This window comes from Macrobrachium nipponense, chromosome 39, assembly GCF_015104395.2.
Source record: "Macrobrachium nipponense isolate FS-2020 chromosome 39, ASM1510439v2, whole genome shotgun sequence".
In the NCBI taxonomy this organism is placed as follows: Eukaryota; Metazoa; Arthropoda; class Malacostraca; order Decapoda; family Palaemonidae; genus Macrobrachium; species Macrobrachium nipponense.
The window spans coordinates 55,308,024-55,322,238 of NC_061099.1; the positions used below are offsets into that span (position 1 = coordinate 55,308,024).

A 14,215-nucleotide genomic window follows, 5' to 3' on the forward strand; every position below is an offset into this window, starting at 1 on the left:
TGTCTTTACAAGAAAAACAGATATGGCAAGAAACTCATAATAATATTTATCAAAATAACAAACTAACTAAAGACCAGTGCATGTACTACATAAGCTAATGTCCAACCCTAGAAAGAAACAAGAAAGTCACTCAACAGGTATCTGCAATGTCTTTAAATTGCTAGAATACATCAACCCAGGAAATGGTCAAATAAACAGTTAACTCTTATGTAAACAATTGCAAATCTAAACAATCTGAATAGCCTTTGGTCACTAGCACAGATCTATAACCATAAACAAATTTGTGACCCATACACTAAAATTCACAGGTGGCACAAAATACTGTAATAATATATAGAAAATCCTAAAAGCCATAAACTATGGGTCCTCTTAGTGGGGCGAGTTTCATTTCTTTAAATCTTCAACTGAAAACCCTCATGGACACGCCAACAGATGCTAGGCATTAGTAAAAGGAGGCTTTGTAAATGAAATACTTACTTCAAGTTTGAGAAATTTACCAAAGACAATCAATTACTGAATTGAGAGCCAGCTACTAATCTTCTTTAACTACTATACTACTCTTTCGAACGTCTCACTCCCTTTCGTTACTTATACGTACATGGCAAAGCTGTTGTTACTGAATTTGTCTGTTTGTTAAATAATTTTGGTTTTCCACCTTGTTGATAATATTACGTAGTTATAATATTGATGCTACAATACAGAATTACCCATTAAAAACACTGCAAGATAGTAATAAATTGATTACCATTAAGATATTCTCAACATAAACATATTTCTGACTAGCATCACAGCACAATTACTATAGTCTGCTGAAGGTAGCTACGACTAATCAAGTCTTCTCTTTCTCATGCAAATGAAATGAATAATAAAACCAAAGACAATTTGATCATACTTATAACTTGACCAAGCTAAACTAATGACAGGAAACACATAAAATCATGTTAATAAAAATATCAGTAATATGTGACTGAAGACGAGGGCTTCTACAACTAGCTACAACTAAAAGAAAAGCCCACTTCCTAATTGAAGAGTTCAAATCTGTTACTCTGGAATGAAATGATTAGCTAGTATTATTAAAAAATGCAATATTTTCCGCATAATATTAATGCAATGTTTCTCAAAATAGCCCTAAAATTGACTTGAAAGTGATGATCATGGACTCACAACGAACAATTACGCTGAAGTTCAACATTAAAAAGATTTGAACAATAATACCATAACTAAATGCTGTATTGTGACGCTGTAGTCTTAAAAGTGATATAATCTGCCTTGCGGTAACGCACTTGGTAAAAAACAGTTGCTGGAGCAGGATTTATAGCGTAGACAGCAATGTGCAAGCTCCTCGGAGTTGGTAGCAGTAAAGGAACACAGAGAATATTGTTCTGTGCATTCTCCAATTACGCATTCTGCAAAGAAAGATATATGTAGAATAAGAAAGCTATCTGCAGAGAAGGAAATATATAAAAAATGGTGCTATCAAATATGGCTATTAATGCTTTTGTATTTCAAGAAAAACAAAATGTTGTACATGGTGAATGCTTAACATTTTCACAAATTAATTCCTTCAAATAAATTCATTGGATTATTCTGCCAAGTTTCTTCACATAACCATTTTGGGTCAGTATAAAAAAATACTCCACACAGATAACTCTTCAAAACTTATGTCAAGAAGCGATAACACACTAAGGGAATCAAGACGTCCTTGAAAAGCATTATGTAGTGTTGCAATAAATACCCTACATATGTTAAATTCCACCTTTTCATCAAATGTTTATATAGATCATGCTTATTTCATAATCATGGACCATACGAGGTATTCTTCCATCAGCAGAAATGTGGCTTAAGGAGATATTCCCCCATTCATACACTTTTAGATTTAGACCCAATTCAACAATACAGTCATGTCTTCAAAGACTGTCTTTAATACCAGTACCCTCTAAATTAGATGTGATGCATACACTGAAAACTGAATAAAAGCATTAGAGACCACTGCTTTAAAAAGACCTATATTTTATATCTTCGAGTCCTTCAGTCTCCTTATTTAGCTCTCTCTCTCTCTCTCTCTCTCTCTCTCTCTCTCTCTCTCTCTCTCTCTCTCTCTCTCTCTCTCTCTCTCTCTCTCAGATATCTTCTGGTCCGTGCTTTCTGTTTTTTAGTCTTTTGTTTTCACCAGCAATTGCATTGCACTAAGGTTTCTCTATAACTTATGAATTTCCTTTGCTTCTTAACTACAAAGTGCTAGTAAAATTATCTTGCGCCTTATTGTACATACTTTCTTTGCTTCATCCTCTAAATAATGATATGATTTAAGCTACCCTTCGAACAGCTGCAGCATGCTGATATTGTGTTGGTGAAAGTTACACCTTCATTAATTTTCTTCTTCAAATTCTTGATTATTGAGCTAAATAATGGTGCATTTAATGTTGAAACTTTCACTTTATATGAATTACTCCCTTGTTTCATATGCATATCTAACTTACTTGTGTAGAGTAGAAAGTCATTCATAAGTGTTGCCAGGATAGTATGGATGACTCGACTATGCAAGTCAAAATAAAGTTACAGGATTCTATTTACAAAGTTTTGTTTAATTTTGTTTAGATGTGCAAAATCATGAAAATCACGAATAGTTTTCCATGTATAAAATTCATTGTAAACCAGTCTGAAAACCTTTAGAAAAGTAGTATGCTGTGGTGCATGCGTCACTCTCCCCTCCCGTCTCCTTTTCCTCTTGTCTTCTCACTTTGCTCTTGCGCATCACAAATAGAAATCAATTAATGTCACATTTCTTATGACTTAGTTCTAATCTTTCGTATTTCTTCACTTGCTATGAACTATACTTTTTTTTATGTTCGATTCACCTGCCCTACACAACTCTTAAAAATAAGCAGTGCAAACATTTTAATCTCTTCATTCCTGCTTACCTCCTCTGGCTGACATTTCAATCAACCGAGCATTTTTGAGCTAACTACAGCTATTGCTTCTATCTTGCAACAAAACTTCAGTCAGGAGAAATGTGTGATAGCCGATGTTTCACACAGAATTATTATTTTCACTCCCTTACTTTTATATAATCCTTCAACTAGCCAAGATGGACATACCATATCAAATGTACCATTCTCTTTCAAGGCTTTTTTGCACAGTGACCAAAAATTCAACTGTTGTTTTAAGGCCTGTCCACACGACCGGGCATGATCGGCGGACCTCCTCTCTAACGGGCACACTTGATGGGCAAACAGTCAAATTGCCCGATGGGTCTAGTAGCAAAATCACCATGGTGGTGCCTGATGGCTTGAGCTTCGACCCTGGCAGACGTACGTTAACCATATACATTTCTTTTACCGAGCCATTCTTTGCACCATATTCTCTTCTTTTTCTTCTTTTTCATCCAACACAAAGCAATTATCATGCTACACAGTATCTTCCATATGGTAGGCGGTCAACCAAACGCCATTAGCACATCCCTCACAGGAGTGTTTTGGTGTTTCACCTCATGGTTTGGCCCACCATTAACGAATTAACGACATCCATCAACTGTAAGCAAAGTGAGATGGCAGACTTGGAGAACTCAAAGAATGGGAGCTAATGAATGCCCTCCCAAGTGGTTCCTTGGCGCCCTGAGCCGCACCCCGATCCACGCCCTTGCGAGCTGCCGCCGCGCCACTGGAGCCCTACTCCATCAAACTGCTGCCCTTCTCCCGGCAGAATGTCGCAGCCTAGCCCTACTGCGTGGAAATCCAGTTTCGGCTCCACGGGATCACAGCAGGGAGAACCAAGTTGGACTTGGATTGCCGCAGCTCTCCCAGAGGACATGTTTGACCGCCTCGCCCCATGGATGGCCATCCAGCCCAGAGCACTGCCCTACGACGACCTGAGGACAAAGCTGATTCAGGTCTTCTCCCTCCCAGTTGCCGAGAGAGCCACCCAAATCTTTGACCTGGTGGTGAACTCCCTGGTCAATGAGGACCCAAGGTTAGCTTGGCACAAGCTCCAGATCCTGGTTTTGCTGCCAGAGATAGACCCTCAGGGGTGTAGGAAGGAGGTAAGCCTCCTGAAGGAACTCTTCCTCTGTCAATTTTCCCCTCAAGTACGCAGCCAGATACCAGACACCGATGACTTGGAGATGGCGAGCCTGGTGGAGTGGGCACACAGGCTACACACTGCCACCTGCCGCGAAACTCACCTCCCCGCCATCAGCCAACAGTCTGCAGCAGGAAGATCCCGAGGAGGTCGGAGTCAACGCAGCCTTCCAGAGGAGGAGAGCCCTGCAGCCCCGCCAGGACACTGGCTGGTGTTATTTCTATCAGAGGTATGGAAAGAAGGCAAAGAAGTGCGAGCACCCCTGCTCCTTCATGCCTTCAAAAAATGAAGAAGGCGACGCCTAGCGCCGGCCTCCCTGCCGGTGGCAGTAGCCAAGTCCCGCCCCAGAGGATTCTACATCAAAGACGCCATCTCCAGTCACAGGAACGCTGGCCAACACCAGGGCCATGCAATCGGTGTTCTAGCTGTCAGCAGAGGACCACAGCCACACCCGACACCCCAGTTGCCCTCGTAGCTGCCAAGAGGACCCCCTTTCACTCCTATGGCACCAAGACCCAGACCATCGCATTTCTGGGTCGGACCTACACCTGGCCCTTCGTCATCGTGGACGTCAGAACTTCTCTCCTGGGGCGGACTTCCTGGCTCACCACGGGCTTCTGGCGGACATAGCTCACCAACATCTCCTGGACACAGAAACCTGCCTCTCACGCCCACTCACTACAGGCCCCAGGGCACCCACCATCTGCTCCATCTCCCCCCACAAGTATGCCTCCCCTCACAAGTACGCCTCCCTCCTACAGGACTTCCCAGAGGTTTTCAGACCCGAGCTCCGCCAGGTGGCAGGGGTCACGCCCAAGCATGGTGTGTACCACCACATCGAGACAAGGGGCCCCTGACTTACGCAAAGTTCCGCTGCCTCCCGGAGAAACTCCTCCAGGAAGCCAAGAAGGCTTTCGTGGAGATGGAGTAGATGGGCATCTGTAAGAAGGATGCAAGCCCATGGGCGTCCTCCCTCCACATGGTAAAGAAGGCAGACAGTTCATGGAGGCCCTGCAGGGAATACCACCGCCCCAACCTCATCACTACGTCTGACAGGTACCCCCTGCCGAATGTGCAGGACCTCACCGGGTCCCTCCACGGGAAGAAGGTCTTCTCAAAGGTAAACCTTCTAAAATCCTATTTTCAGGTTCTTATCCACCCCAATGACATCCCAAAGACGGAAATCATCATGCCTTTTGGGTCCTTTGTGTTCGCCTTCTCCACCTTCAGGCTGCGGAAAGCTGGAGCTACCTTCCAGCACCTAATGGACAGCATCCTCAGCAATTTACCCTTCTGCATCTGCTATGTAGACAATATTCTTATATTTTCCAGATTGCGGGAGGAGCACCTGAACCATGTCTGTGCTGTCCTCAAGCACCTGCAGGGGAACGGGGTCGTCCGGTTTGACAAATGCACCTTCGGCACAGAGAAGATGGATTTCCTGGGCTACAAAATCACCCCAGCAGGAGTACGTCCCATGGCATCAAAGTAGCTGCAGTGGAGAAGTTCCCGACACCAACGACAGTTAAGGCCCTACAGGAGTTCATCGTAATGGTGAACTATTACAGGAGGTTCATCTCAGACATCGCCCGCACCATGTGACCTTTGACCGAGGTCCTGAAGGATAAGCCAAAGAAGCTGGTATGGGAGGAGGCCCAGCAACACGCCTTCAATCCCACCAAGGTGTCCCTCAGCAGAGCTACAACCTTGGCCCACCAGGATCCCGACGTCCCTCTGACTCTCATGATTGATGCCAGCAACATCGCATGCTGAGCCATCATGGAACAGCTGATCAACGGGGTCCCTACGCCGCTGTCCTTCTTTAGCAGGAAGCTGAAACCCACCGAAACTCGCTACAGCACCTTCGATCGTGAGCTCCTTGCTGTCTACCAAGCCGTCTGCCACTTCAAGTACCTCCTGGAAGGCGTCCCGTTCACCATAAGGACGGACCACCAGCTGCTGTTCCACGCCTTCATCAAGGTGGGAAATGCTTGGTCTGCAAGACAGCAATGACACCTCACTGCCATCTCTGAGTTTGGGTGCTCCATTGAGTATGTACCCTGTGGGAGGAACCATGTGGCTGGTGCCCTTTTGAGAATGGAAATACACTCCTTGCACCTCGGCGTGAACTACGAGGACCTAGCACAAGAGCAAGCCTCTGACCCTGAAGTGCCAGCTTACCACACTGCCATCACTGCCCACCGGTGGGAAGACATCCCCTTCGGTCCTTCCAAGACGACACTCCTCTGCGACACCAGCACCGGCCGTCCACACCCCTTGCTCCCAACCTCCTGGCAGAAGCTGGTATTTGATGTAATACACAGCCTCTTGCAACTGTCAGCCTGCACGACAACCAGACTCCTGACGGAGAAGTTTATGTGGCACAGCATCAAGAGGGACTTCCAGGAATGGGCCAAGAACTGCATCGCGTGTCAGTGCAGCAAGACAGGAAGGCACACCGAATCAGTAGGAGGCACTTTCTTCCCTCAACCCAGGCAGAGATTCAGACTCATACCTGTGGATGTTGTCGGCCCTCCTCCCCCATCTAATGGTGCCAGATACCTCCTGACGGTGATCGACTGGTCAACCAGGTGGCCAGAAGACACCCCAATGTCGGAAACCACCGCAGACGCCTGCTCCAAAGCCCTCCTTTCCAGCTGGATCAGCCGTTTTGGAGTGCCAGACAACCTCACAACGGACCGGGGAACCGTCTTCACCTCAGAACTCTGGACTGCCCTGGCATGCCTGATGGGGACGAAGCACTACACCACCATGGTCTACAACATTGCAACAAACGGCATGGTGGAAGGGACCCACCACTCCCTCAAGGCCTCCCTGATGGCACGCTGCATGGGCCCCAACTGAAAGGCACAACTACCTTTGGCCCTCCTCGGCTTCTGCACCATGCCAAGAGCCAACAGCAACCCATCACCATTGGAGAAGTTCTTCAGAGAAACTCTGACAGTGCCAGGAGAATTCTTCCCAGTCGACAGCTGCGACGAGGAAGTCCCCCTGTCAAGACACCGTGCAGCCACCCAGAAATTCATTCCATGCCACAAGACCTTCTCCAGCAGAAGGAAGCAGTTCTGACCAAAAGCCCTAGATTCCTGTGGACACATCTTCACCAGGAACAACGCCACCCATCCGCCCTTAACGAGATCCTACTGAGGACCATATCGAGTCATCCGCCAATCAGAGAAGGCATTCTTCATTGCAATAAACATCCACGAGGACTGAGTCTCAATAGACCGGCTGAAGCCCGCCTTCATTTCTGATGAAGACAACACCACAGAGGAGCCTCGCAGGATCCCTCCTCAGAACAAAATCCCGCCAGCACACCCACTGCCCAAGGACAGCAGTCGAACCCCTAGGTCTCCCACCAGGGGAGGCATCCTGCTGTCCGACTCATCAGAAGACAAAGAGCCAGAGGATGTCCCGTGACACATGACGTCATGGACCTACGGACTCCTCCACCCTCCAGCAAGATATCGATGACCAATCATCCAATAATTAATACCATAACCATTGTCTTGAGGGGGGGAGTATCTGTAAAGACGGCAGTGCCACCAAAATGTCCACCCTCCCTTTGTACATATCTTTTATATATATGTCAAAATGTAGAGCAGTTTGCGGCCTTTCTGCCAATATATATATCATCAAAATATTTATCCTGTACACTTAATTACATGTATATTTGTAGGTGCAAGAAAGCACAATCACAGCAGACTCTGTTCCCTTTTGTATGTGCATGTGACAAACACTACGTCTCCGTCCGCACAGCCTCCTAATATGTATCAGTTTCTGATCAATAAACGGGCTGCTCTATGAGCAAGAGCCCGTGCTGGCATAAGGCCAGCTTAATCTTAAACAGCATCAATAAAGTTAGTAAGAGTCTCTCCTTGTCTCAATCCAGTCCTCACACAGTTAACTACTCTGCTGGCTTTCAGTGGCCATTCTCCTGGTAAAGCGTCAATCTATTGACCATCCTCTGGTGCTTCTCCATTTTACAGATTATCCTACTAACCTTTCCACTGAAATGTAATCAGGATAGTATTTTATTCTGGATGTTCTATTAATAGTTTGCTATATTATTGTTCTATCAGCATAATTCTGGTAAATTATTGTTCTGTAAGGATGACATTCAGGTGAATGTTGGCCCTTCAATTGTAAAAATCTCTATACCCATATGTCCTCTCTTTGTAGAGCATTATACACCCTTTCTTTTGATGTACATATGTCGGGAATCCATTCCTTCTATGTAAAATTATTCATGTATTTTCGTCTTTGAAGAAACACATTCACAGCGGGGGCTCTGTCCCTTTTTGTTTACGTTTGTTCGTGTATACTTGACAGACACTACGCTTTCGTCCGCACACCGCCTTATGTACAGCCTCACTTGCTGAATAAAGTTGGTTTGCTCGCTCTCCACGTATTGCTCAGACCTCACAATTGGTGACCCAGGAGTAGGTGACCCAAGCGGTTTTGGCTTTGCCATTAAGGGACTAATTACTGCTGCTCACCTTCAGAGAACCTTTAATGGACCCATACAATGCCTAGTCTAGGTTCTCTGGTACTCCTCAATGCCATTAGCAGACTCACAACAGCATTTCTTCACAGAAGTATTTTGGCGTTCAGTCTTACGGTTTGGCCTGCCATTCACAACTTCTCGTCGGCTGTAAGCATGAGTCTGACAATACAATGGAGAGTTCAGAGCATTCACTCGATTCCTCTGTGTCCGCCTCGACCTCACGATTCACGAGATGATCCTTCTTAGTGCTTAAGTCCTCCTTGACTCCCATGCCCGTGCCCTGGACAACCGAAACGTCGGAGCCCCACCACATCAAGCTGCCTCCCTTCTGCAGAGACGACATCGCAACATGGCTGCAAGAGGCAGAAATACAGCTCTGAATCCATGGCATCACCCGGAATAGCAGAAAGGTGGATCTCATCACCGGGGCCCTCACAGCAGATGGCTTCAAAGTCCTCGCCCTATGGATGCACAGCCAGCACGGGGAGCTGCCCTATGAAGGCCTGAAGAGGGAGCTCATCCAGGCTTTCTCCCTCCCAGTTCCCCAGCGAGCCACCCAAATTTTCGACCTCGTGGTCAACCTCATGACAACCTCAGATCCCAGATGGGCCTGGCACAAGCTCCACGGCCTGGTCCTCCTGCCAGAGGTGGACCACCACGGACGAAGGCAGGAGGTGAGCATCCTTTGCCAACTCTTCCTTTGCCAGCTCGCGCCTGAAGTCTGAAGCCAGATCCCTAATGGCAAGACCATGGAGATGGAAAGTCTGGTGCAGCAGGCTTTCATGCTATTTACTGCAAACCCAAGCTGCAAAACTCTCCTCTCCTCTGTCAGCCAACAGCCAACAGCAGGAGGACATGGTTGGTGCAGCATACCAGTGATTGCCAAAGCCCCTCCCAGACATTGGGTGGTGCCGCTTCCACCGCTAGTTCGGCAGCAAGGCACGGAAGTACGAGTGCCCTTGCTCCTTCCGCCCTTCAAAAAACGATGGAGGCAGCACCCAAAACAAGCCCCCATGGCAGTGGCAGTAATGAAGTCCTGACCAGGGGCTTCTACATCCAGGACAGCATCTCTGGCCTTAGGATGCTGGTTGACACTAGTGTCACGCAGTTGGTGTTCCTTTCATCTGCAGAGGATCGGAGCCGCACCCCCAACGACCTGACCGCCCTCGTAGCTGCAACCGGGATGCCCATCTGCACCTACGGCACCAGGGCCCAGACCATCGCGTTCCTGGGCTGGACCTACACCTGGCCCTTCATCCTCAACGACGTACAGACCCTCCTCCTGGGGGCAGATTTCCTCGCCCACCACGGCCTCTTGGTGGACATGGCCTGCCAGTGCCTTCTCAATACAGAGACTTGCCTCCTCTGCCCACTCGCAAGAGGATCAAGGGCGCCCACCATCTGCTCCATCCGTCCCCAACACAGATACGCCTCCCTTCTCCAGGAGTTTCCGGATGTCGTCCGCCCCAAGCTTCGCCAAGTGGCTGGGGCCCTGCACAAGCACGGTGTTTTCCACATTGAGACCATGGGACCCCCAACACACTCCAAGTTCCGCCACCTTCCGCCGAAGCTCCTCCAGGAAGCCAAGACCGCATTCAAAGAAGTGGAGAAGATGGGGTTCTTTAAAAAGGCAGTGAGCCTGTGGGCATCCCCCTTTCCAATTGGTGAAGAAGGCAGATGGTACATAGAAGCCCTGCGGTGACTACCAGCGCCTGAACCTCATCACTACGCCCGACAGCTATCCCCTCCCAAACATGCAGGACCTCACCGGGCCCCTCCACGGCGCCAAGTTCTTCTCCAAGATCGACTTATTAAAGTTGTATTTTCAAGTCCTCGTCCATCCCGATGACATTCCACCTTCGGCCTGTGGAACGCTGGGGCCATCTTTCAACGCCTCATGGACAGCATCCTTGGCGACTTACCCTTCTGCGTCTGCTACGTGGACAATATTCTTATCTTTTCCTGATTGCAGGAGGAGCGCTTGAACCACGTCTGGGCCATCCTCAATTACCTGCAGGAGAACAGGGTCGTCCGGTTTGACAAATGCACCTTTGGCGCAGAGAAGGTGGATTTCCTGGGCTACAAAATCACCCCAGCAGGAGTACGTCCCATGGCATCGAAGTAGCTGCTGTGGAGAAGTTCCCGACACCAACGACAGTTAAGGCCCTACAGGAGTTCATAGGGATGGTGAACGATTATAGGAGGTTCATTTCAGACATCACCCGCACCATGTGACCTTTGACCGAGGTCCTGAAGGGCAAACTTAAGAAGCCGACATGCAGAGAAGACCAGCAGCTTGCCTTCACCCGAACGAAGTCTTCCCTCAGTAGGGCCACCATCCTGGCTCACCAGGACCCCGACGCACCCCTGACACTCACCACCAATGCCAGCAACATCGCGTGCGGCACTGTCCTGCAACAGCTGGTCAACGGAGTCCCCACACCGCCAGCCTTCTTCAGCCAGAAGCTTAAACCCACTGATACGACATCCACTAGGGAATGGGGCGTCCAATGTATTTCGCCATTTTTAGTACTGGCCCCTGGAGGTTAATTACAGTCATCTGAATAAATATTACTTTAAATTCTTGTTCAGTAAGTAAAATAACATAGGAAAACGTCAACTGCCATAGTCTAGGCCACTGCGGATTGCTTCTGTAGAAATACCCCTATCTCTTTTCCACCCTTTTACTGATTCTTGAATTGAAGTTCCGCAATTCTACTGACACTTTCGCTAGATGACGGCAAGTCAACCAGTGTTCCGCTTCTCAACTCATGTCCAACCATTCTAGTGTTTATCTTCTAACTGCTTTCCTCGTTTTCCACTGCTCCATCATTGTTTCACTGTTTTTGTTTGTCTAGTACTTGTGTTTCTTTACTGAAAATTTAATTGGTGTTTCTGTGTTCGTCTGATCTTCCAAATAGAGATATACAGTTCGCTGGGCTCTTACTACTTTACTGACTGTTGAGTTGGTGTCCACGATCATAAAGTCTCTCCTCTCTCTACCCATTTCCCTTTTAGTTAGAATGATTTATCAATCTGTGGGACAAAATATGTCAGTGTCCTCTATAATGGATGACAAATCTCTCCTGCTTAATGATACCTTACTCTCTCACTACACTAAATGTTGGTTCCTCCAAGTGCCTCTCTGATTGTACAATTGCAACCCTTTGTCTTCATCTCGGCAAACATAACACTGAGATGTATAGTTCAAAATCTAGTAATGTCCACTATAACTAGTAATCAGTAGTTCCAGTTCCCTCTTTCATTGCACCCAACTACCAGGTCATCCTGGACAACTCTTCATTATTCTTCATGATCGCTCCTTTTCACTTTATAAAGCTTGAAAGAAAGGGAGTACTCTTATATCTAATCACAGTAATGAATGTTACTACAAAGCCACCAGGTCAAAAACACTCCTCGGTATGCTTATTTGCCATTCATTTAAATCCTCATAAACCAATTCGGCGGTCATTTGTCTTTAAACTTATTCTTTCACATGATCTCATTCTCCATTTCAAAGGAAGGACTCTCCTCTCAACATCTCAAAGTAACAGAAGTCTAAGCTCAAACTACTTTCGCCACATTTGCATTATTACAACCTTCTGATGTCATACACCTTCATTCAGCACATTACATAATAATGTATCCCACTACCTTGCTTTTATCTACCATCCTACCCTCTTGGCACGCGAGAAGTTCCTTCCAATTCAGGGCTCTCTATCAGTGAATTTTTATCCTCCAAAACTAAACAAACTAACTGTACTTCTTCACCAAACCTGAATAGTTAGCTAATGTCAATTCACAAAAACAGCCCTTCACCTTGTAGGTCTGAATTCTCTTACAAAAGGGTTGAGCACCGACCATTGTACGTGTAACAGTTCTCTTTCCACCGTTACTATCAATAACGATAATAATTAACAATATTGATGAACACAATTTAACCTCAAATCAATATTAAATTTTGTCCTATTGAGTTTTTAGTAAAAGTAAATAACCTAACTAATTATTAACAAATATTTGACTCCTGTGATTTTTAGTTATCTTACCGTGCTTCAGTTCAACAGCAAAACTCGACGGGAATGTCAGTATAGAGCACTGAATAAATTACTTAAAAAAAAAGCAGCCCTTCAGTTTCATAAATGTTAGCTATAAGGGCTTACAAATTTTTCATAACATTCTGTGAATTCTTACCGTGTGAAAATGTAATTATTTACACAAGAATGATTACCAATGTCAATAAGTTTTTCTTTCAAAACTAAAGGAGCTTCAAAATCCAACTGTACACATTTAGAGACCAATTTCCGGCTTGGTTATAAGCAAGAGTAAAAATTAATCTGCATCTATTATATTATTAAGTAATAGTTAAAGTACGAGTAACATATTTTCAAACATAGGCACACAAAAAATTACATTTATATCCGACCTGAAAAACCCAAAAAGAGCAATGACCTCTTCAGATCCACAACTCACCTAGTGCCTCAGTGATGTGGTTGGGAGCAGTATGGCGATTGTAAATCATAGGGGAGTCTCCAAACAGAGATCGTTTAGTCCACCATGCTAAAATAATGCACTACATTACCACAATGCAGATTCGCGGAGGAAAAAACCAACTGTTCAAACTATTTCTATAACCAAAATCATTAAATTACAATATACAATGTGCTTGAAAATGATAAATTGTTAATAATCATTAATAAAAACAGTTGTAGATATCTAATGAAAGCAGATTTACATTAGAAAACAGGACAAATATTCTAAACAACGGATATTTGAAATCGAACAATAATGATTTTTTTTCAGTAATTTTTGTCTCATAAATACAAATCAACTTTCTATTCACAATATTTCTTCTTTCTGATGAAGGTGAAAAGTTCCAATGCTGTATCCCGTTTATAAACAAAAAGTATTTAGGTGGCAATTAAGATGTCTCCACTGGAAGTCTGCTCTATTTTAGCTGGTACACCCGTAATTCTTACACTCTTCAGGAACCTTAGATACTGAATCAATTGGCTTACTGAGCAGAGGCCAGTTAAACTCATAAATGAGTTCGTGTAGATGAAATCTGAAGATTATTTAACTTCTGACCTCTTAAGCTAAGATCCATAACTATCAGTAACCTGTGTGTGGTACCTGCAGGTTTGGTTTTCATACAAAAGATGATCTCTGGGATTATTTTCCCTATTCCTCTTTAATTCAGATAACTATGTTCTATCACAATTCCACTTTTGCACGTGTGTAAAAGGTACGATGCCTCGCCACAGCCAAAGACCTTAAAAAAGTAGCAAACTTACTGCACTGGCCCCTCATCCGCGTCTCTTGACACAGAGCTGGCATGAATGATCACTACAAAATAAGATGAAATCCTACTGGTTGCTCAGGAGATGCAAGTGTCAGAGGCCCAGAGGTGACGTAAGTCCTAGTTATCTCACAAGTTAAAAAGGCCCGAATATAAAGGCGTTTAAAACCAACAAGCTCTTGGCCTCGCTCCCTCTACTCCTTCAACTATGCGCACTTTTCACGAGACTAACATACTCCATTTCCTCACTGTAGCAACCTCATCCACTTTCTCACTTAATCTAACCTTTTACACCACGTCCGTGTTGTATCACT

The 14,215-nt window shown here is 45.4% G+C and overlaps 1 protein-coding gene across 1 annotated transcript in view; it reads right to left on the bottom strand.

Annotated features, from left to right (window-relative positions):
- Window positions 1–687: 687 nt before the first annotated feature.
- Window positions 688–14,215, bottom strand: part of LOC135210468 (uncharacterized) — a 47,014-nt gene continuing 33,486 nt past the window's right edge. Inside the window, exons 4-5 of the mRNA XM_064243361.1 lie at window positions 13,076–13,162; window positions 688–1,406 (exon numbers count right to left, since the gene is read on the bottom strand). Of these exons, the coding sequence (XP_064099431.1) occupies window positions 1,249–1,406; window positions 13,076–13,162 (245 nt within the window). The 3' untranslated portion in view covers window positions 688–1,248. The remainder of the gene's footprint in view (window positions 1,407–13,075; window positions 13,163–14,215) is intronic.